Raw genomic sequence first — 23278 nt, forward strand, 5'->3', positions numbered from 1 at the left:
CCTAAGTAGGACCATGTGAACCGAGTACTCAGTCATGCATCCTGCCGCGTCGACTAGGATTTGCTTTGGCCTCGTTTTTACCGGCTTCCATTCTTTGAAACACTGCAATAATCAGTTTTGGAACAGAAATCGATTCTAAAAATCCAAATCGAATCAAATATGGCCCAAGGCTGTAGAACAGAAGAGGTTTCAAAGTATAGAAAACGGAGGGAAGGTTTAGAAGGGTAGAGGGTTCGATTTTTAGGAAGCTAAGCCCGACCATCCACCGACATTGAAACCTACCCTGCCTTGGCTCTCTATAGAAAGCCCTTTTCAATCTCAATCATGGAATTTATATTGCCCTACCCTACATGGTTTGGAAGCCTCTTGCCTTTGAGAAGACATTGACCTTGAAAGACCCCACCACTGTAATGGCACTATAATACAAAGATCAATCCAGCTTCATCCTTGAAACTCCAATTTTTGCTTTCCTTTCCGATGCTTAATAGGTTGCCTGAATGTACATCATATTATGTGCCCATGCCGGGCCAAATGGGTCCCTAGCGACCCATTCGAACCGACACAGACACTAAGGCAAATGTGGTTCTCTTCACTTTATACGAAACAACACGTCCTCTACCCCTTCACATGGGCTTGGTAATTGTGACCATTGATTGATGGGGCATTATAAGGCGACCCATTCGGTCTAGGTCCGATGCAGAATGGAGATCTCATTTGCAAAATTGAGGCATGCGAAAAACCAAGAGCTAAGGAGATATTAAAGGGATGAGAACGACAAATTGACCTTTATAATTACAGTCTCATGGGTGAATGAGCGAAGGGCCTCACTGGATACAATTAAAAAATTATTTGCATCTACTCTTTATATGTATCCTCTTATTTGTGTATAATCTTATATACAGATAATGGCTAATAATAGTTTTACATCAATATTTGTCTTAATATCCTACTTGCTAATAAGATTGTAACTTCAAATAGCATTAGTTGTAAATAATTAAGGATCGATTTTGGAAGTATCCAAAAAGACCCTGACCCACTCACATTGCAGGAGAGAATGTTGGATTAATTAGCATGGCCTGTTCATGGGGGTGGAGTCTCTTTATCGATAGAGAAATGGTGATGAAGGTAGCTTGCAAAAGTCGACATGAAATTCAATGGATGTTCAGAAGGATCTTGTTATGTCATTGTAAACAAGAATGTTGAGCTCACAAGTCATAATATCTCTTCAGACCTGTTGTTGATGGAGAGACATCTATGTCTAAACCTGCTTATGAACAAAGAGGGATGTACCAGTAGAGTGTGTGACCTCATTGTAATATAATGTGGTGCCTGCACTTACAGCATAGTGGGTGTTATCTTTGATTAATCTGAACCGTTCATTTTATAGTCCTTGCTTCAGATATGTAATGGTTATTTAGTCTCGCCTTTGAATGATCTGAGACATCCATTTCACAGGTTTAGCTTTTGATCTCCTATGACAAGAAAATCAGACCAAGCTTCAGTCTAAAATCCAATAATATGTACTTTTCTATGGGGACTTAGAGCGGACAGTAATGGGGGAAACGAATTGGATCTTTATGTTAGGGACCTGGAGTTATCTCCTAGGTCCCCATACGATGTAATTTCATGAGGGACTCCTGGTCCCTCCCATATGTAATTCTCGTATGATCTATCAATATATTATGTCATCTTTCAAAAAAAGAAGAAGCAAGGCCTATAAGTGGATGGCTCAACATTCAAAGGTAGCACCCACTATGCTATAGTCGGTGAGCCTCTCTATGCTCCAATGACTTGCGCTCTAATGAAGCACTCCTCACCTCATCATACACTTTCTTCTCGATTGATTGTGAAAGCAATGCAGTGCCAACTCAGTAGCCATGTCATGCCTAGGTGGCTAGGGTTGATTATCAAGAGCTGTTTGGAAGACTTTCTACAATTACCCTAGTTACTAGTCCTATAGTAAGTTTAGTTTCATTAACTAATATCTAGTAAGTTGTATTTCATCAAGTCCGGTAAGTGTTGTGGGGTTGAAAATTGTAGTAGTTAATGCTGTGCATAGATTCTTGTCTAAGAATTCTATAAAATGTGTTGCATGAGATGGAGTTGAGAGATTTTGGACAAATTGTAGTAGTTGAAAATTGAGCGTTGCTCGATTTTCTTCTTTTGGCTGTGTTCTTCTTTTTTTCTGATAGGTAAGCATCAGTTTTTTATAGCTTTCTATGAACTATAACTGCATTTAAAAGATAATTAGCCAAGTGTTAAAAGAAGAAAGGAGTCCTTCGTTAAAACAGGGGAGTGCATATATCACTAAAATAGCAGTTTTAACACAACATTAGAACACAAAACAAAAGGGGCATATATTAACTATAATTGAACTTCATGATTCTGGACCCAATATAAACCGGGCTGAGAGTCCAAGTAATCCACCCCATCTGTGATAGATTTTTCAGGCCCAAGTTGAGATCGGGTTAGACTTCAATTTATGTCTTAAATATCCGAAAATCAAGCCCACTTCATTGCACGGTAAATAGATGAATTGGAACTCAGTAAGCATGAAAGAGATATTGTTACTTCCTAATAGCTCTGAAACGTAGCTAAACTTCCATTAGTTAATGTATCCATAGTTGGCCCATAGTCATTTTTGGGGTTATTCTACTGGCTCATATTCATTTTCCCATTAAATTTGTAAACTCTGAAGGGTCAGTAAACTTTCTTAGACATCCTTCCACAGTCCAATCTCCTTTCCCAAACATCTGAAGCTGGAACTCCACCAGGAAATGATATCAGTAAAACCATGTTCTGATATTTTTGCTAACCCATCTTAGTGTTAACGAGCTGTCAAAAGGTTATTACATTTCCCAAAAAGCTTTCACCAGCCAATTAAAAAAGCTCTCTCTCTCTCTCTCTCTCTCTCTCTCTCTCCTAAGAAAACATGATAGACTGATAATGGAGAAAAAAAGAGGGTAGAAGAAAGAGGGGTTTATATTGAAGGGAAAAGGGCATTTTCCTCGGCTTTCATTTAACGCGATTTTTTATTCACCATTGGATTGGATCCCGCTCATTGTCGACAATTTAATTCCATCCATACACGTGGCACAAGAATCAGTTCCCCCGTTTTCTTTTCAATTTTGAATTCGGAATGGCGTGTGGTTTTTATGTAATTCCAAACAGATGCCCCGGACCCATCTTATTTTGAATTGATAGAAGTTCTAGGGCAGTGATAAATCGACCCCCATATCTTAAATCGACGACCCCTATGTGTCCGAGAGAAGGAAAGACACATAGGAGTCGTCGATTTAAGATATGTGGGAGTATGAGAGAAGGAAAGACAGATAGGGGTCGTCGATTTAAGATATATGGGGGTCTGAGAGAAGGAAAGACACATAGGGGTCGTTGATTTAAGATATATGGGGGTCGATTTATCACTGCCCAAATTCTATTCATTTATCTTCAGCTTTCTTAGAGGCCCTCCTTCTTAAAGACGAGTGTTAGAGACATGTTAAAAGTATGTGATTTTTATTATGACAAGAACTTATCAACAAGCATACATGCAGCAGTAAAAATAGATTTGGAGAGAGTGATAGAAGCTCGAAGTTTCTATCTTTAAAACATGCTAACCTTGAGTGTGGCCTTGCAATAAGGTTACTCTTTCTTTTGTAAGTTCTTGGGCTCCAAGTTTGCACACTTGCTATTCTTGTGTCCAAGATGCACAACGAATTTGGCTAAGTTAAGAAAGTTTAATGGGAGTTCTCTTGGCTTATAAATAAGGCCCTTTGTCCCTCTTCCTCTCTGTTGACTTTCACCTCTTGTTAGATTGATTTCACGTCAAAAAGGAAAGGTTTCACATTAACCGAATAGAGAGAAGAAGAGAGGAGCAAAGGGAGTTTGCAAGTTGATTTTGTACTCAGGAAAGCAAACACACACCATCAAGGATTCGGGAAACAGTAATGGTGCAAGGCATTTCTAACCAACTTTGTTAGAAACAAAGTTTTTCTTTGATTAGAATGCCCAATCTAAACCAGGATCCCGTGCTGAAACTAAAGAAAGGGTGAAAATGGCCGAAGGATTCGGTCATTTTCACTTGTTTTTTTTTTAAAAAAAAAAAACTCTGTGGGGACAGGAGCTCTCTTTATTTGTGTTATGTGCGTATCACATTAGAGGATCCCATGCTTTTTTCCAGTACGGGATTCCGTTTTCCTAGCAACCCTCTTTAGCAAAAGATTACTTCAATGATGTAAAGATGGAGCTGAAATACATGACAAGAGGGGCGTGTATATATGTAATATTTTTCCATGGAATATTAGTTCACCAAGTGGTCAAAAAGGAGTTGGGAAGGTCGGAGAATGAGAGATTTGCGAGGGCATAGAGGGTGAGAAATGGATAACAAACAGTGAAATAATTTTGAGTGGAGTTTTTTTTTTTTTTTTAATCTCTCTCTCTCTCTCTCTCTCTCTCTCTCACCCTCCTTCACAAATGGGTAAGCTAATATTACATGTAAAAAATTCATCGTTGCCAAACATAGCCTAAAAGCACAATTAAGAAAAAATATGCTTTGTTTTATGAGATAAAACAGATTAGATGATAAGAATTGAGAGATCAAATATATGAGTTGGCCACCAGGCGATCATTAAATAAGCAAGACTTAGAACTAGTAAGCACAGGCAGACTTGGAAGTGACAATTGACATAGGCCAATCAAGATCTTCTCAATCTCCATCTCCATCCCATGGAGTAGGCATTGTTTCTTTGACTTTCCATTCACCCCCTTGTGCGAACTATGTTAAACGAGCAAATCATGCACTTTGATTGTGAGATTTTATAGGAAATTAGTACAATTAAATAATCGTTAACCATGCAATTAGAAGTTTTTAATATGATTGCCGCCCAATCTTTTCTTAAATATTCATTTGCAAGGCACATATTATTTATAATTTTAAGGGGTAGACTACATGGTGTCAGCACGGACAACATATAATCTCTCTTTTCATGCTGATTCCTAATCCTAGAAAAAAGGGTTTGTATCTTGCATTTCATATGAGAAGCTTCATGTACCATCACAACCACATAAACATGTTACTGTAAGCAAATAAAGGTACTGATTAACTTGTAATTTTGGCAGAATTGGAACTTCAGTCGATCGTGGTGCATCTGCCGGTCAAACGAGACTCCTCGAAAGTGACAATGAATGATGTGGGGGTACGATCACCCTGTAGACGTGGTTGAGTTGAGTTGCACATAATTTCAGTTATTTTTCATAAATTTTCATTCTGGTATCAAGATTTATGTGCGTGGGCCTATTGGAAACGCTAATTCTATTATTGACATAGCTTAGTGTCCGATGGACCTACTTAGCTAATGCCTCATTGAAAGTATGTGAAGGTGGGGCACGTCCTGCTTACATACACATCCACATAGAAATTTACATTTAGAATAGGCTATTTAAGAAAACCTTAGCTTTTTTAATTACACGTTCTTATTATATCTCATGTGCAAAGGCACTTTACACCTAAAAAACTAAGGCCCATTTTTTAAACATTGAGTGGCGGTTTAGAGGCCTCTTTCCCGACTCCCACTTTCACCTGGAAACCAGGTCGTGGTGATGGTTAAATACTACCATATAAAGTAATCCAAGTATACCCCATTGGAATAATCTCATTTGTGCATCTTAAAGAATTTTTATATTCCAATATGAGCATTCTAATGAGGTTCTTCACCAAGGGGATAACTAGCTAGGGTTACAATCCTTGGACAGACTTCACCAAAAAAGAAAGTCAATCTCAAGAACAACCTGTGCCATGATTTCTATCGCAAGGTGAACCCCCCCCCCCAATTTGTTAATAGTAAGAATGATATACTGTGATAAATGCAATGGGAATAGCATATCGAGCAAAATACAATTACGGATTAAGTCAAGGCATAAAACCTAGGAAGGCATTGAACTTCAATATCAATATGACAATTACCAGTCAGTCAGTCCATAGAGAGCATCCCAAGCAGTTGAATATTGGGTGGCAAATTTCATTTGTAGACAATTTCCTTAAACAAACACACCCCTTAAAAGTAGTCATCTAGAATAAGGATAAGAACTCGGCTAGTTTTCAAAACCCTTGGAGGGCCTCAATAATAGTCATCTGAAACAAGGATAAGGGATTCATGCTTCCCGTTCAGAAAACGTCTCCCTGATAAAAACATCAATTGGGTTTCATAGAGCCATCTGAAATCCTTCAATAAAAAATTCCACAAAATGTTTACAAGCATACACTCGGTTCAAGCTCTACCATACCAAATCTGATATGATGCTAAGAAGTTCATAGGATACTGCATAAAATATGGTAGAGGAACAAATTTGAAAATTTTGACCACCGGCAATCCAATGCGCGCTCTCTATTCAAATGCATCATCATCGTCATCTGGAAGGGGCTGGGCGGCAGCAGCAGCAAGCTCAGCCTCGTGCCTACCAAGAGCCAAAGAAGACAAGTGTTAGTGGAAATATTATGATCCGCACGCACTAACTTTTCAGATTGGTTCTCAATGACCAAAAACTAACAGTGATCACAGGCAAAGTTTGACAACTCTGCCGGTCAACACAAAACTCAAGACAACTCAGTCAAGGGTTCTAATAGAAAATCCAAATTCCATTTTCAACAAAGAAATAAAACTTGATCTCTCAACTGATTCTTGCCAATAACCTTGCAAAATAAATAAAAAAAGAAAAAACCAATTCCACCACTGGAATAACAGATTTTGCACCGGCCTAAGGAACTATCAACAAGAAGCAGCTATATTTGAAAACAACTCAACTCAACTACACCTATGTCCCAAACTAGTTGGGGTCGGCTAATGAATCCTTTAGAAAATTTACATGAAGGTGAAAGGATCTACCCAGCTCAAATTGACTAAGTCTAATTTTGACACAAGTTGGGTTCGTCTACATGGATCACATTTTCTTCCATTCTATCCCATCCAAGGTCATGTTCTCTGTTATGTTCCTAGCGCTCAAGTCTTTCCTCGTTGTTTCTACTCAAGTTGTTTTCGGTCTGCGCCTTTCTCTTTTTACTCCATCAACTTGAAACGAGTCACTTATTCTCACTGGAGCATCCAAAGGCCTACATTGAATATGCCCAAACCATCTTAAGCAGTGCTCTCTCATCTGCTCCTCAATTGGTACCACCACAACCTTTTTAAGGATGTGTCTTCATTTTTAATTTGATCTAACCTTGTGTGGCCGCACATCCATCTAAGCATTCGCATCTCCGCTATAACATAGCTACCCTCACAGCTGTCTTATAAAACTTTCCCTTCAACTTGGTAGGCATCCATATTTGAAAACAGTAAACAGAAAAGAGCACGAAACCTTAGCATTTTTTTTTCCAATTTTTTTGGGGGTGGATTGTGTATTTGTGTGTGTGGGGGGGGGGGTTGCGGGGCGCATCAGACCATAAAATTAACATGTTGAAGTCTTAAATATTACATCTTGAAAGCTAATTACACTCGAGGCAGCAGCAGCAGGGAGTAGAATGAGAGCAGAAAAAGACTCCAAAAAGAAAGAAAAAATGAAAAATATAAGACACTCTAGCTCAACTGAGGATTCTGAAAGGGGATTGACACGCTAAGCACAAGTATACTACAAAGTAGTCCTACAAGTACAAAATCCAAATTAAGACTTGATCAGTGGCAGGAAAAGGCATCGGAGAAGGCAGTAAATAATTCACAATTTCCCCTATTTGTCCAGATGCTTGTTCCCTTTCAAGAAATATGATCAATTTCCAATGCCGTGGTCTCCCTTCCAATTAAGAGAACCAAGAAAGAAGGAAATTTTGACAATGGAAGTTTTAGTAAATCGAAGGCAAAGTAGGTGCAGGTTTGAATGAGGGACGAGCAAGGAATGAGGTGGGGTTCATAAAGTACATGAAGCAGGTTCATCAGCACAGCATCATTGTATAATAATGTCACAGAAACAACAAGAAGCATATGGATTTCATAAATTACATCAACTAAATAAAATAGTGTTCTAGTAAAGAATCTAGAAAAATGGTACTAAGCAGAATGAGGTAATAAAGTTGATCAACATGTAATCATGGAAAACTGCACTTGCATTAGTGCATATCCGAGAGGGCCTGGTCTAATCTCCACCACACCGGTGTTGGTCTCACACACAAGAAAAGGCAGTCACTTTTGGTCTCACACACACAAGAAAAGGCAGTCACTTTTTGGTGGCTGACATCAGGCATGATCCCTTGGTAATCTCAGCCGTTAACAAAAAACGAATGGCTCTATAAAATTCCAGCGTCAATTGCGAAACGTATAGAAAGGATACAGAGAGATTTTTTGTGGGAAGGCTCGGCATGGAGGAAAGCAAAAAGCTCAAGCACCTGCACAAATGGAACACTAAATGCAAATAAAGAAATAATGGTTGACTGGACATTGGGCGTTTGCGCCTTCAAAATAAATCCCTTTTGGGCAAGCGGTTCTGGAGATTTGGATCAGAGAAATTTGCGCTCTGGCGCATCATTATTGGCAGAAATATGGAAGGGATTGGGGTGAATGGATAAGTCAGGAGCTACCGCGGGGAAAGGGATCCGGAGCTTGGAAATCGATCAGTTCAGTTAGCAATCTTTTCTTACCGTTGATCAGATTTGGGGTAGATCGAGGGGATGACATCGGTTTCTGGAAGGATTTATGGTTAGGAGACTCCTCTATGCGAATCTTTACCCAGATTTGTTCAGATTGGCAACAAATGCCGAAGCACATGTTGCGGCTTATGCTGTAAGTGAAAATTCGGGTCATGCAGTATGGGATATCAGACTACGGCGGGAATTCGAAAGATGACGAGATAAATAATTTTGCTACGTTGTTACATGATCTATCAGCATGCTATCTGTCTACAAATGAAGTAGATCGATGCATATGGACACTGGACACCGGATACCCAGGGAGGGAGGGTTTTCGGTCAGGTCGTTCTTCCTCAAGTTGAATACTGATGGCGGGGAATCATCAAGATGGGCTCGCTTATGGAGACACGCAATCCCTCGCCGCATTCTTGCTTTCACATGGACAGTTTCGTACAGATGCATCAGCACATGTGACAGACTAAAGAAAATATCCTTCAGACTTGCGAGTTGGTGTGTCCTCTGCCGCAAGGCTGAGTAATCTCTGAATCATCTCATCCTGCACTGCACGCATTCTTATAAGACATGGATGAGTATTTTCAGATTATTAGGTGTCCTATGGGTCACGCAAAGATCAATTTCCAAGATCATGTTGCACTGGCGTGATATTTTTCACGGCAAACTGGGGGACCGGATGTGGCTTGCAATTCCTTTCGCTGTATTATGGCACATATGGACGGAGAGAAACAATAGGATCTTCGCCGGTAAGGAGAAAAAATGAAATCATATTGCGATGGAGGTTAAACTTGCCATAATCTCATGGTCGAAAGCAAGAGGACACCTGCCGTATTCTACAGTCATTACCTTAAGGAATTGGACTTCAGTGGTGGAGGAGAGACATTCACACGAGACAATCCAACCGCAATGGCCACCACCGATGGATGGATGGTTTAAATTAAATTTCGGCGGAAGTACTCTCGAGAAACCGGGAAAGGCTGGATATGGCAGTGTGATCGGAGACTCAAATAGTCAAGTTATCATGACTTACTCTGGCCCGGCGGGCGTGTGTGATGCAAATGATGCCGAGGCAAGGGCCTTACTCTTCGGACTCCAATGGTACATCTCACCCAATATAGGACTACTAATAGTGGAGGGGGACTCATTGAATGTGATTGTTTGGGCCTCTAATCAATGTGCTGGACTGTGGCACCTTTACCAGATCATTGATGAGATCAGAGATCTCGGTCGTATTATACGCCCGCAATTAGCACACCGAAGGAGATCCACAAATTCAATGGCGGATGGTCTGGCAAAAGAAGGGGTCCATCCTGCCCTACACCAATGTTGTTTGTTCGGAAGTTTTGGGTGTTTTATTGTAATTATCCCCTATTTTCGCTCCTGTTTGCTTATATGAATGTTCATATGTACTGATTAGGGGACTTATTGTCCCTTGCTGTACCTTTCACATATAGAATAAAATCTATTACTTTTCAAAAAAAAAAGCAAAAACAAAAGTGAACGGCTGACTAGGTGCGGCAGAGTAGCACTTACCACTCTTTAGAAAAGCAACGCATGTCCTGTTTCAGTAAACCAAACAAGGCGGTGGGGTGTGCGTGTGGGCATGGGTGTGAGGGAGGGAGGGAGAGAAAACTTACTGTTGCTGTGCAATCATGTCAATATGCACTTCTGGAGGAGCCAGAGCAGGTGACTCAACAAAGTGCAGATTAGGATCCCTACAAAGGCAGCTCAGCATATTCAGATCATTCCAATTTGTCTTATCGAGCAAAAAAATGAAAAGCAAGAGTAGATTTTTCATTACCCTGCAAGCTTTCTAGCAAGATAGAGGAAAGGCTTCTCGAAGTTGTAATTGCTTTTTGCAGAGATCTCATAATACTGGAGATTCTTCTTCCTATGGAATGTAACCTGCTTTGCCTTCACTTGCCTGTTCTTCACATCAACCTTGTTGCCGCATAGAACGATAGGGATATTCTCACAAACCCTGCATACCAAACAGAAACCTGTTTGTAAGCTATCACAGCATGTCAAAGCTTATAGAGAACAGAACAAAATTAGGGTTCCCCAATATTATTAGATGTACCGGCATAGATCCCGGTGCCATGTAGGAACGTTCTTGTATGTCAACCGTGCAGTGACATCAAACATGATTATAGCACATTGTCCATGGATACTGCACAAACAGGACTCAATTTGATTGTAAAATAATCTTAAATTAAGGGGAGCATAGATTGCTATAAGGTGTAATGTGCTTACAGAACAAACAGGACTCATCAAATAATATATACAACTTCCAAAATAATATCCTTGCTACAGCATTGAATTCCCAAAATATAACCAACATGAAGGTGTAAATGTGATAACAGAACAATATACCCTATACTAAAGCACAGAAGAAAACTATATACGTCAGAATGAGTAAGATTTGCATAGAAAATGGAAGTCACAGAAGATACTGGTTGAAATAAAATTCCAACTGGTAACAACAGCAGGGTTGGAGTGCTTAAGCTAAATTTCGACAGTACATGTATAAGTGGGAGTGATTCAGAAACATTAGGCAGGGGTGGAGTAGGTCTTCGTGGGTGTCTGGATTAGAGATTCAAATGAGGTGGAGCAAGCTATTTTAGAAAACCTGAGAAACTTCCACAAGAACCTATAAGGCAGTTCGGTAGCGGGGATGGGATTCCAACAATGTCATCGTTGGGCCTCTAGATTAAATCTGGGTCCTTACAGATTGTCCCGCATTGTATATGAAATGGGGGACCCATCTCTTGGTTTAAAGGTGTTCTCCATATTCTGGGCAAGCTGTAGGGGTTTCTTTAGCTGGTAATCATTCAGATATATGCAATATAGCTCATCAAAACAATGCATGACTTCATACCAAGGCGACCCGAGGTACTCCTTGCAAGTTCTCTCCTCTGATTTAGCCGACACTTCGAATATTTAGCAGCACGCGTGTCTACACGTATCGACAACGACACTCCTTTTGACACTTGTAAACGCACTATTTGCGTCCATCACAATTCAGGCCTATTGCCCTTGTACCCACTCCATTGAATGATTCTAGACCTTTCATCGAGCAAGATGAAAAAAAGTGCTTTAAGAAGTCTCTATGCTGTTGAGTTTTGCACGCCACACTCACGAATGAGATCACTGTTTGACATTGGACCTGGACTAACTGGGTCAGCCTATGATGTCCCATCAAATCAACGGTCCCAGTCACCATGCACATATGCCATATGCACATTCAGTCATTGTCATTTTTGTTCATCAAGACGCTTTCTCCTTGCTAGTCGATCACATTATAAAAATATTGATATTAACACATCTCCATGACTAACATATCAAAACTTTGGTAATCCAGGTCCCGCAGATATAGGAGGGGTCCTAAGACACGAAGGGGGTGTGTGGAAAGGTGGGCCATCGCGGGTCCTATTGGTGTAGTTGATTCTAGTGAGGCGGTAGTGAGGGCGATTCACAAAGGAATATAACTTCTACAGGGAGAAGACTAAACTACTTCTTCAGATGGGTGTTCACCCCAAAGTGTTCCCGGACCGCATGCATACATTCGTCAGTAACTTAGTGCAACATGGCAAATTTCATTGAGAGGAATCAGCAGAGAAAAGAAAAACGGGTGAGGGGGGCTCCCTCAATGTGATTCGTTGGATATCCGGTTCTCTTGTGTTTCGTTGGAGATTTGCTAATTTTCTTAATGAGATTAAAGACATTGTATGAAACTCTCATATTTCCTTTCGCCATATTAGAAGGTCTGCCAATGGTGAGGCAGATAGGCTTGCTAGGGCTGGAGTGGGCATTGAGGCCTTCGAGCAGTTTGATTTTGTTCCCCCGTGATTCTTGTATTTTATTACTGTCTTTCCTATATTTCCTTGTATAATCCTTCTTCTTTTTTCTCTTTTCATTTTCTTGTATTTGACCATCTCGGTCTTTTTATCTAATGAAAGCTGTAACCATTGAAAAAAACATATCAAAACTATTATAGAAAATATAAAACAGAGAGTCATGCATTTGAGGTGTGATAGATAATTCAACAAATATAGGAATCCACGAAGTACATGATATATGATATAGTGTTGGATACAACATGTTTGACCTACAAATGTATTTGGGCATCTCAAGTCAGTCAGACACAACGGAGTATCTCGTCCTTGGTTTACGATTATAATATCACTCGTATATTACAAGTCAGTCACTTGTTTGGATTAAAAAGCTAGAATGAAACACAGTTTTGTGGCCTTCTTGATTAAATGTGGTACATGTGGTCTTCCATGGTGGAACTCCTCTTTTTTTTTTTGAATGGTGTTGAAAATCAGAATATTGATTTCCAAAAAAAAAAGAATATTGATTTCCAAAACTTTTATTACATCTTTACTTTATATGGTTGTAAACTTGCATCTTATTTTGAACCAAAATTTGCAAATGCATGAGCAATAGGCATTGTTTACAATTCTAACAAATCAATGTTTGGAAATAGCCTGGTACATCTTTCCAACTAATTCACAGATCCGCAGACTATACAGTTTTTTTTTTTTTAATGGGAAAAATATGAAAAATATGGAACATAGGAAGCTACTCTTTCTATCAGAGCCAGGTTTATCCGCAGACTATATAGTTCACACCAAGAGTATATTGTTTGCCAAGCATACATGAGGCCTGGTTTGATGGTTTATTTTGAGGTATAGTTTCAACTTTCAACCTTGATCGTATATATCTTTCATCTACCAGCCTTACTGTAGATAGAACTAATTTACCTAGGTACTCCACGGGGCTCAGACACGTACCCACCGAGAATACCTAGGTACAGGCTGCCACCTGGGACAAAGACAGCAGTTGCCTGTGACAAGCAGCAATAAATGCCACACATATAAAGGAGTATAAACAACCTTGGAAAAACCTCATTCTCCTCTCTCTCATACCAATTGGACTACCAATATATTATATATTCTAAAACCCATTTGTTAACATTTGGATTAGAAACACAATGATACCACAACAGTACATATACGCATTTTTACGGCACTAACTATGCAAATAAACCATACTTTCAAAACTCCCCAGCGTCGTCGTTGACTCTTCCGAGTTGAATCCCTTTTGCCTTGGCCGTGTTTTTGTCCAAGTCCACACTTTGCCCTACAAAGTCAATCAAAACTTATTTGACTCTCCGATTTATGCCCGCATCAACTGTGTACTCGACCGAGTCGTGACGAGTTAACTAGGATTTGATTTGGCCACGTTTTGATCAGCATCCACATTTTTAAACACTGAAATAAACTATCCCTCAGAGAACAAAGAAAATAATAATTTACACAATCTTATCATGCAAACAGAATTAAACTCATCAACCAAAGAGAAAATGTAAAGGCTTCCCTCTATTTCCCCATGGTTCTGAATTTTATAAAATACCTAAACTAAAACTTGGAATGAAACATGACCGACTCCAAGCATAAAATTATTTTGAAAACAGATGATCCTTCACATCTGAATATCTGGCATCCATATGATGCCAACACAAAGCACCAACTGTCAATTCTAATACAAAATATCATACAATAAAAAGTGTGATACAGCAAACCCAGCTTGGGATCTAAGAGTATATTATTTATTATATAGGAACTGATCACTGTCTCTTCCACTATAGATAGACACCTCCTGTATTGCAAACCTATTTTTGATATCAACTGATAATCCGTTACTCTCAAAATAACATTTAGGCAAGCACATTTTTGTGGACATGAAACGACATAAATGACAGCTTATTTACAATAGAGCACAACATGTTCTATTGTGGATAGGAACTGATCACTGTCTCTTCCACTATAGATAGACACCTCCTGTATTGCAAACCGATTTTTGATATCAACTGATAATCCGTTACTCTCAAAATAACATTTAGGCAAGCACATTTTTGTGGACATGAAACGACATAAATGACAGCTTATTTACAATAGAGCACAACATGTTCTATTGTGGATGAAAGAGCTTAAAAGATGTCTACATCCAAATCTTCCCAACTAAAGAAGCTTGTGGGATATGAACCTACAAAATTAAAAAGCAAAAACAAGATACAGGACTTATCTCTAACAACAGGCAGTAAGCATGGGGTATGATAATTTATCCGTGTAATGTACAAATTTCTACACTGGAAAGTATATTCTTGAGGACGTTTCGATCAGATTCTCTGAAATCGAAACTATTCAGTGCAGCAGGAACTTCAGGCAGGAGCTCATAACTTTTGTTGTGACAAATTGTTATAATTTATCATAGCCTCAACTCTCAGTCTCTCAATACTGGTTGACTTTTTAAAAGCACTAATCATTAATTAATCCCACATCCAGTCTGAGGGTTGTTTTTGCTTACCTTAGTACCGTTACACAAAAAACATATCTATTCATAATTTGTGTTGATGTTTCTTAATTTGGATGATATTTTCCAAGAAACTTTCACTTAATTTTATCACTGATATGAAACTTCCAGAAAACTCAGACACTAAGTAGTTCAAATGGGATCCCCTAAACATATTATTAACAATATTATAACCAGATTACTTCTCGAAATCAATCGCAACTCATCAGTGCATGGCTCGGTAGTAGTACCATATACTAAAGCTAGTAACATACTGAAAATTGCCAATATCATGCGTTGTAATAGTCTACACAATCAAACTGCAAATTAAGTTTAACACAAATGCAATGAAGAAAGGACACAGTAGTAACTGTAAAGATATTTCAAAGAAACATTTCATAAAAAAATACATCTACAAATACACTTAATAAGGGCAAAACATGAAAAGGCAGAAAATCATAATCAAAGGATCAATGGGCCATCTACTCGTCCAAAGTTCGTTTGTGACTTCACTTTGGTACTACACCTTCTCTTTGTTTGAAGGAATACCACTTCTATGGACGCACAACTTTAGGCCTGGTCAACTAGTATCTTCCCCATCCATAGGACACATTTATTACTAAGTGAAGTGGTCTTTGTACTGGACAAGGAGCACTAGTCTAGTCAATTTGAGAGGAAAATGATTACAAATTTCGAGTAATAAATTCAGAGCTTGCGTATAACTATAGAAAGAAAATTGGAAAATTGCGTAGCCATTGGTTCAAAATAAAGTTGGAGTCGAGGAGATCCATAAGAATCATCATTGGTTCAAAACGAATTTGGAATGGAGGAGATCCATCAGAATCAGCTGGCCGTGTTGGATCAGTACGGACAGTGTTTCAAAATGCGGATGGAGGTCATAATGCGGTCGAAGAAAATCCTAGTTCATAACCATGGTTTTAAATTTCGGATTTCAGTCGGGACCGAAACCAAAATTTGGAATTTCGCAAAATACCAAATTTCGGAATTTCATTAATTTCCGCTGAAATTTCGAGAAAATGTATATATATATATATATAGAGGAAAAGGATTGTACGCTCGACCGTACCTAGAGTTAGGTACGGTCGAGTGCCAAATCACATGGGTCCCCCATTTTTGGTGGGCATCTAAACCATTCATTTGCAAGGCCCCATCATAGATAGGGTGCATACCAAAAATCAGCACCATTGAATCATCCTAACCTCTCTAAAACTGGAGGCCAAAATGGGCAGATTTGTGGACAAACACTGTCTGTCCATTTTGGCCTTCACAAATGGATGGGTTAGGATGATCCTATGGAGCTAATTATTGGTATGCACCCTATCTATGATGGGGCCTTGCAAATGAATAGTTTAGATGCCCACCAAAAATGAGGGACCCATGTGATTTGGCACTCGACCGTACCTAACTCTAGGTACGGTCGAGCGTACAATCCTTTTCCTCATATATATATATATATATATATATATATATATATATATATATATATATATAAAGATTCTAAATCTCGGTCCGAAATTTAGAAATTAATTAAATAATATTTTTTAACTATTACCACATTTCGGATCTCGGTGGGATCCGAAATCAGTACCGAAACCGAAATTTAAAACCTTGGTCATAACTGGGGAGAGTCAAAGGAGTTTTTACTGACTCTGTAGGGCCAAACGCAAAACACAGAACACAACCAAGGAAAACGGAAGTCTACATGGGGTAATCTCCATGATGATGCGGATGAGTTTTAAAACTATAAGCATGGAAACGAGTGTTGGAATCCAACACAGCTGTCGTGTCAGATTCATAAAAACCTCAAAAATAAAGATTCTCGGATTCGATAAAATATTCAAATCAATTCTCAATTTTTTATTTTTTAACATAATATAGTTATAAGTTATAACAAGTAGTATATTGAAAATTGTAATCAAATAAGTAAATATAATGTTTTATTTCCATATGAACAACTGACTATTAGGATGGATAAAAACTCAAAACATATGGTAATTGCAAAATTGTGGTAGTAGTATTCACGGAAAAAAACATATAAGAGGTCTAATCTAAATATTGGAATCTGACACGGGTACGTCGCCCATTCAAAGGAATCCATGTAACATGGTCAATTGGGGATTATCAGAAATAGGGGAAGGGAAGCATAAGTGATTGATAGAGATGGAAAACCTGCTGACTTTGAATTTTGACAGGCACTCTTTTTTAACTCCTCAGGGTGTTGAGGCCTTTGATTATCCTACAGGGCTCATCCAAATAGATGGACATTCACGTGATGTAATTAAATAAATGGATAGGAATAGACTTTACTTGGGTTCTTGTCACCTCTAATATGATGTAATTCACTCCTGCAATAAAGGACACCTATCACATTTTTTTTGAATGGCAGACGGCACCATCTATCACATCTATTGTTGTTTCTCAGTCAGCCGTATCACATTCTCATACTTCAATAAACTCTTTTATATTGACCAAATAATAAAATATAAAAGGGGAAAACATTAAAATACCCTAGCCATACAAATAACAAAATACAGGAGACGGTAGAGCGGAGATTGGACACATTGAAGAGGAACTTAGTCTCCAAGGGGGGAAGGGTAACAATAATTAAGGCTATGATTGCCAATATCCCAAATCTACCAATTATCCCTTTTCCACTGTCCCATGAGTGTCATCAAGAGGATCGAGCAAATTCAGCGAAAGTTCCTATGGGTTTTGGTGGTGGGTGTGTTGGCGGTGTGTGTGTGGGTGGGGGGGGGGGGGGGGGGGGGCTGACAAGAAAAGGAAAATGGCTCTGGGAGAAAAGGAAGAGGTCTGCAACCCCATCAATAAAGAGGGTCTTGCCATTATAAAAGATAAAGGAAGTTAACCACACTCTACTAGGAAAGTGGCTCTGGAGATTTAGGGAGGAAGCTTCAAACATGACACTCCGTGTTCTCCTGTCAACCATTGGAATGGGGAAAAGACCGCCAAGAGCAGAAAGACAAGGGACAAAAGACCCACCGGCACAGTAAAGAATGAGGTAAGTAAGCAGGCCCGAGCCCTTATTTCTATTCAGCAATGTACGAATAGTTCCTTGATGTTGAGTAAGTGATTGAATCCTCCTCGCATGAAGAAGTGGTGTCTCTTTAGGATCCACTCCAGCGTCTAGAAATTGATTAATTGGTAAAGAATCTAAAGATACCCGTCTCCTGTTGCATGTTAAGATCCTTAGTTCCATATCCCGTGTTCATGTAATGAGCTTTCATGTCTCTCTAAAATTGCAGCCATGCTAAAATCTTGTGGGTGAATGATCAAGAGTAAATACGGTACCTCTTTGGGTGATTGGGAAGCAGATAGATTCAGAGAGCAAGGAGTGTCGGTGTGGAGAGACATCTCCTGACATTAATAAATTCAAGGCAGGAATTAGACACAAAGTATATCTAGGAGATCGGATAAGATTTTGGCAGGATGAGTAGTGAGATGGGATTCCTCTGACGGACCTTTTACCAGACTTATTCCTAGTAAGTGTGTTTAAAGAGACCCTAGTAAAAGATTGTCTTGAGTGGTGTGGGGGTAGAGTCATGTGGTCTCTGCTTTTCCACAGGGCCCTCTTCGACAGAGAAATTCCGTCAATAGCAAGGCTCTTGGAGTTGTTACAAGGGTGATATATCAAGCAGTCAGACGAAGACAAAAAAAGGGTTTGGATCTAGAATTCTTCTGGGGAGTTTACTATGAAATCATTCTACCATCACTTGGTGCCTGGGCCGCCTAGACCAGCGACCTCCGAGTGTGGGAGATCCAGGTTCCCCAGAGTCTATGGGTTCGGATGGTCAGCTCTTCTTAACAAGATTCAGACACTGGATTTTCTGTGAGGCCAGCATATGCTTATATTGTAGACCACTGTGCTCTGTGTGGAGGAAAGGGAATCTATTGAAAATATCTTCATTCAATGTAAGATGGCGAGGGAGTGTGGAGTAACCTATTGGCAAGGTTCGGAATATCCTGAGCTTTCCCAAAAAGCTCATAGATCTTCTAGAGGTTTGGTCTATGGGCCCTGGAAAAACAAAGGCAAGATCCTTTGGAATGTGTTTTTCTTAGCTACTCATTAGTAATTTGGAAGGAAGAAATACTCGGGTTTTTAAATGATCGGTGAAAAGCTGCTCCTCATTCGTTTTCCTAAAAGTGATCGCCTTAACAATATCATGAGTGAAGAGTTTACCATCATTTTGGTTTGTATCCGCTTTTGACCTATGGAACGGTTGGAGAGTTGTTTGCTCCAGCGGAAAGATTAGGAATGCAGCCATCCAGGTATCGAAGCCGCTGCCTTCTGGTTTTGTAAAAGCTTAACTTTGATGGATCCAGCTTGGGAAATCCGGGTCCAAACAACTGGGATTGGAAGAGTGTTTAGAGAAGAGGAGTGGTTGGTAAGATGGGCATTATCGGGCCCTATAGGTGTAGCTGACTCCAGTGAAGTGGAAGTGAGCAATTCATCAGGGGCAAAAACTCCTTCATCAAGACTCCCTTGTAAATATTTTGGTGGAAGGGGATGCCTCGAATGTAATCCATTGGCTTAGTGGGTCTCCCTCTTTCCCTTGCAGATTCGCTCCACTCTTTGATAAGATCCAGGATCTAGCCTGTGGCTTGCGTATATATTGGTGGAAGGGGATGCCTCGAATGTAATCCATTGGCTTAGTGGGTCTCCCTCTTTCCCTTGCAGATTCGTTCCACTCTTTGATAAGATCCAGGATCTAGCCTGTGGCTTGCGAATATATTTTCAGCATATAAACAGGCCTACAAACGGCGAAGCTGACTGGTTAACCAGCGAAGGGGCGGTTAAGGCCGGATTAAAGCTTTTCATCTTTCTTCCACCCTGATTTTTCTTTGCGCGTAGCCCTCCTATAGGCTTTTGTAGAAGGTTTTTTCCTTTTTCTGTGTTGTGCTTTCTATCCTCTTGTATTGAGACCATCTAGGACTCAGGCATTTCACCATTTTATTAATAATATATTGCAGACGTTAATAAAAAAACATAATACACAAGATAAAATAAAGATTGTGATAAGTAAATAACTACAACCATGCCCTATGAACAACTACAAATAACTTATAGAATAGAACACAAAAAATGAAAATCACAAATAGGACAAGGCTACAAGAGAATATATGATTGAAAAAATATGTGATAAATGTTTCAGACATTCCTTTGACGAAAGCCAAATAGACCAACAACAATCACTTAAAATGCATAGGAATAAAATTCCTCTGAAATCAAGTTGACTTGTAACTAACAAGCCAAGGGATCAAATCATATACACCACCAGCATGAGATCTGAAATCCTGAAACAACTACTATCTCCCTTCATGATATGCCCCAAATCAGCACATAATAAATCTATAGCAAAACGTATCAAATGATAGTAAAACACCAAACAAGAAAAAGAAAATGAAAATAAAAAAAACATGCAGTATAGGTGTACTGCATCAATGCATGTCAAAAGAAACAATTTCATCAAAATATTTTTGCTTTTTTGTTTTTTGAATTATATAATGTCATCAAAAGATTATCCTGCAGTTATCACTTACTAGTATCCATCTCTGAGACCACCAAATTTCTCTTGGCCGGCCGTATCCCAGCAATAGAATCTGATCTTCCCACAATTTGTGAAGAAGTCCAGAGGATGAACTTCAACACCAATTGTAGCTGAAGGGATAAGAAAACAAAACAAACAAATATTAATAAAACTTGAAAATTGAAAAAGAGAAAGATAAAAACACCCAATGAGATACTTACGTTCATACTTCTTTTCAAATTCTCCTGTGAGATGCCTCTTTACGAAAGTTGTCTTCCCTACAACACCAACAAAACAAAACAATCAGCTACCCAAAACTCTAAAATGAACATAAACAAAAATATAAAGCAACCCTACGAAAATAACAGTGGTGAAAGATAGTTTACAAAGGTTAAACAAAAAAAAAATCTCTCTTTTTAGCATCACAAACAAGAAAAAATCCAAAACCCTAAAATCCAACAAACGATTATCAGCAAAAGCCAAACCCAGCATCTACAGAATCAAAGGAAATATACAACCTCCACAACACCATGATTTAAAAAATAAAACAACGGAAAGACACAAATAATGAAGTAGCCACATGCCAAAACAAGAAAGGCAAAATGTTGCAAGAGAAAAAAAAATACAAAAACAAAACCGAGAAATCAAAAGAAAAAAGAGGTAAATAAAAAGTAGAAGATGAAGAGATCCAGAAATAAATTAACCTGTTCCACCGTCACCGACAATCACAAGCTTGAAGCTGGGATAATCAACCTGTTGCTGATTGGGCAAGGCCTACAGAATAGAAAGAAACCCTAGATGAGATCAAGCCAATAGAAAATAATAAACCTAACCCTAACCAGAAAGCAAGAAATCGAAGAACGAGACAGGCAGATCAAAACAAAGAAGGATCAACGCAAAAAAAGATCTAGAGAAACTACCATAGTATCTGTCGCGTGAGATTTCTGCTATCTTCGTGTTTGAAGATAAAGACAACGCGAGGATTTTAGTATTTATAGGGAGAGGTGTTTAGAGACACCAGGGTTTCCCACTGCGTGAAGCTGACGCGACAATTTTAGCCGTTCGATTGGATTGACGGTGGCATTTCACAATACAGACCGTCCGATGAAAATGAAGGTCCAGCTCCAGAAATAGTAGATGGAAATACCGGATTGCCCTTTCCTTTTTAGCAAAGGACGATGACACGTTTCCTTGTGGTGATGCAAGGATGACGAAGATTTTGTGGCGGGGGAGAAATTGAAAGTTGAATTGAAAGTTTGAAACTGCAATCAGAGGGCGCACTTTTCGTTTTTAAAATGATAAAATGAGAGGGCACACTAAATTTCAAGGTTTTAAATTTCGGCCCATAAATTAGGACTGAAACACAAACATTCCGAAACCGAAATTGCTGAAATTTACTAAATTTCGGTCATTTCGGTGAAATTCATGATCAAATATTAATTTTTTATTCCTTTACAAAATCCTAAATTTGATAGGCCACAACTTATACAGGTTATGCCCATAAAATCATGTCCATGGGATGATACAAGCCTTCTAATCTATATAGGTTTCCATAACATGCAATTCCAAAAATCAGAAGGCTAGGATCATCTTATGGAAATGATGTTCGGGAAAAACCAATATTGAACTGCGCAAGCTTACACCATATAAAACCTCTAAAAATCAAGGGGGTGTGGGAATATCATGATGCCACGCCTAAGCTTCTTTGAATAAAGGGTAATTTTGTCATTTTTCAATTTAAAATCATCGTATGTTTGAATTCCCTTGACGGTTATTTACCTCATTTGCAAATAAGGGCCAAAGGTCATTACTCTTTTTGCAAATTAGCAAACCATGTTACTCATTTTCTAAAAACTAGATAATAGTTTACTCTTTTTTGCAAAAACCCCTTAGGGCCCGTTTCGATGCCGAGAAGATTTTGATTTGGAATTCTCACATTTGCAGCCCTTTTTGCACTGTGATTTGGATCCGGGTCAAATCATTGGATTTCTAAATTAGCGATTGATGGTGAAAAAATCAGATTTCCAAATATGTTGTGGAAATAAGTAATTGGAAATCCACAGATCTTGCAGTTTCCTTCACCCTCTTTGCTCCTCAACCTCTCCCCCTTCCCTCTTTGTCTCCTTTAACATGAGCTGGCTGATCTATTCTTTTTGTATTCTTAACTCAAGTCCAAATCCAAATACAAAATATGAGGTATCCAAATGAGCCCTTAATGTTATCCCATAATTTCAGCAGAGGTAATTTCGGCAGAAATTTTGTATGAGATAAAATATACCTCTATTTGATTTCGTCGGGACCAAAATTTCAAAATTTTTGTGAAATTTCGGTTTTGGTGAGGACCGACCTCACCGAAACGCATTATGAAATCAAAATTTGAAACCACGCTATTAACAGGGTGGAAAAATGCTAAATGCTCGGTTTCTTTTTACGTAAAATTAGGGGTGTAAAGGGATCTACTTCGGATCGGATTCGGAGTGTTCTGCGGATCCTACTTTCCATCTCCCGGTCACGATCTATTTCAAATCGGACCGTCCATCGGAGACTCCTAGTATGTCATACTTAAAGTGTACACAATTAAAATGTTAAAAAGAGCTTCAAATGCTTAGTCGGCTTTGAGTAAACCATTGTCCTATACTGGATCATAAGAGATGTAATAGCTCACAATGACTCAGAGCCCTAGTATCTGCACAATGATGGAAATCCATGAACATAGTTGTTCGCCAAA

The 23278-nt window shown here is 39.0% G+C and overlaps 1 protein-coding gene across 1 annotated transcript; it reads right to left on the reverse strand.

The window, feature by feature from the left end:
- Positions 1-6073: 6073 nt before the first annotated feature.
- Positions 6074-21558, reverse strand: LOC143846928 (GTP-binding nuclear protein Ran1B-like). The gene is made up of 8 exons (XM_077355543.1): positions 21471-21558; positions 21255-21324; positions 20772-20828; positions 20564-20681; positions 10707-10796; positions 10428-10607; positions 10264-10341; positions 6074-6453 (listed from the first exon to the last, which is right to left on the reverse strand). Exons 1-8 carry the CDS (start codon positions 21471-21473, stop codon positions 6384-6386), a joined length of 666 nt encoding a protein of 221 aa, XP_077211658.1. The 5' UTR covers positions 21474-21558; the 3' UTR covers positions 6074-6383.
- Between the last annotated feature and the right edge of the window lie 1720 nt (positions 21559-23278).

The sequence above is a fragment of the Tasmannia lanceolata genome, unplaced genomic scaffold (genome assembly GCF_043159265.1).
Source record: "Tasmannia lanceolata isolate RefF3 unplaced genomic scaffold, GAP_Taslan_0.1 ptg000015l, whole genome shotgun sequence".
Classification (NCBI taxonomy): Eukaryota; Viridiplantae; Streptophyta; class Magnoliopsida; order Canellales; family Winteraceae; genus Tasmannia; species Tasmannia lanceolata.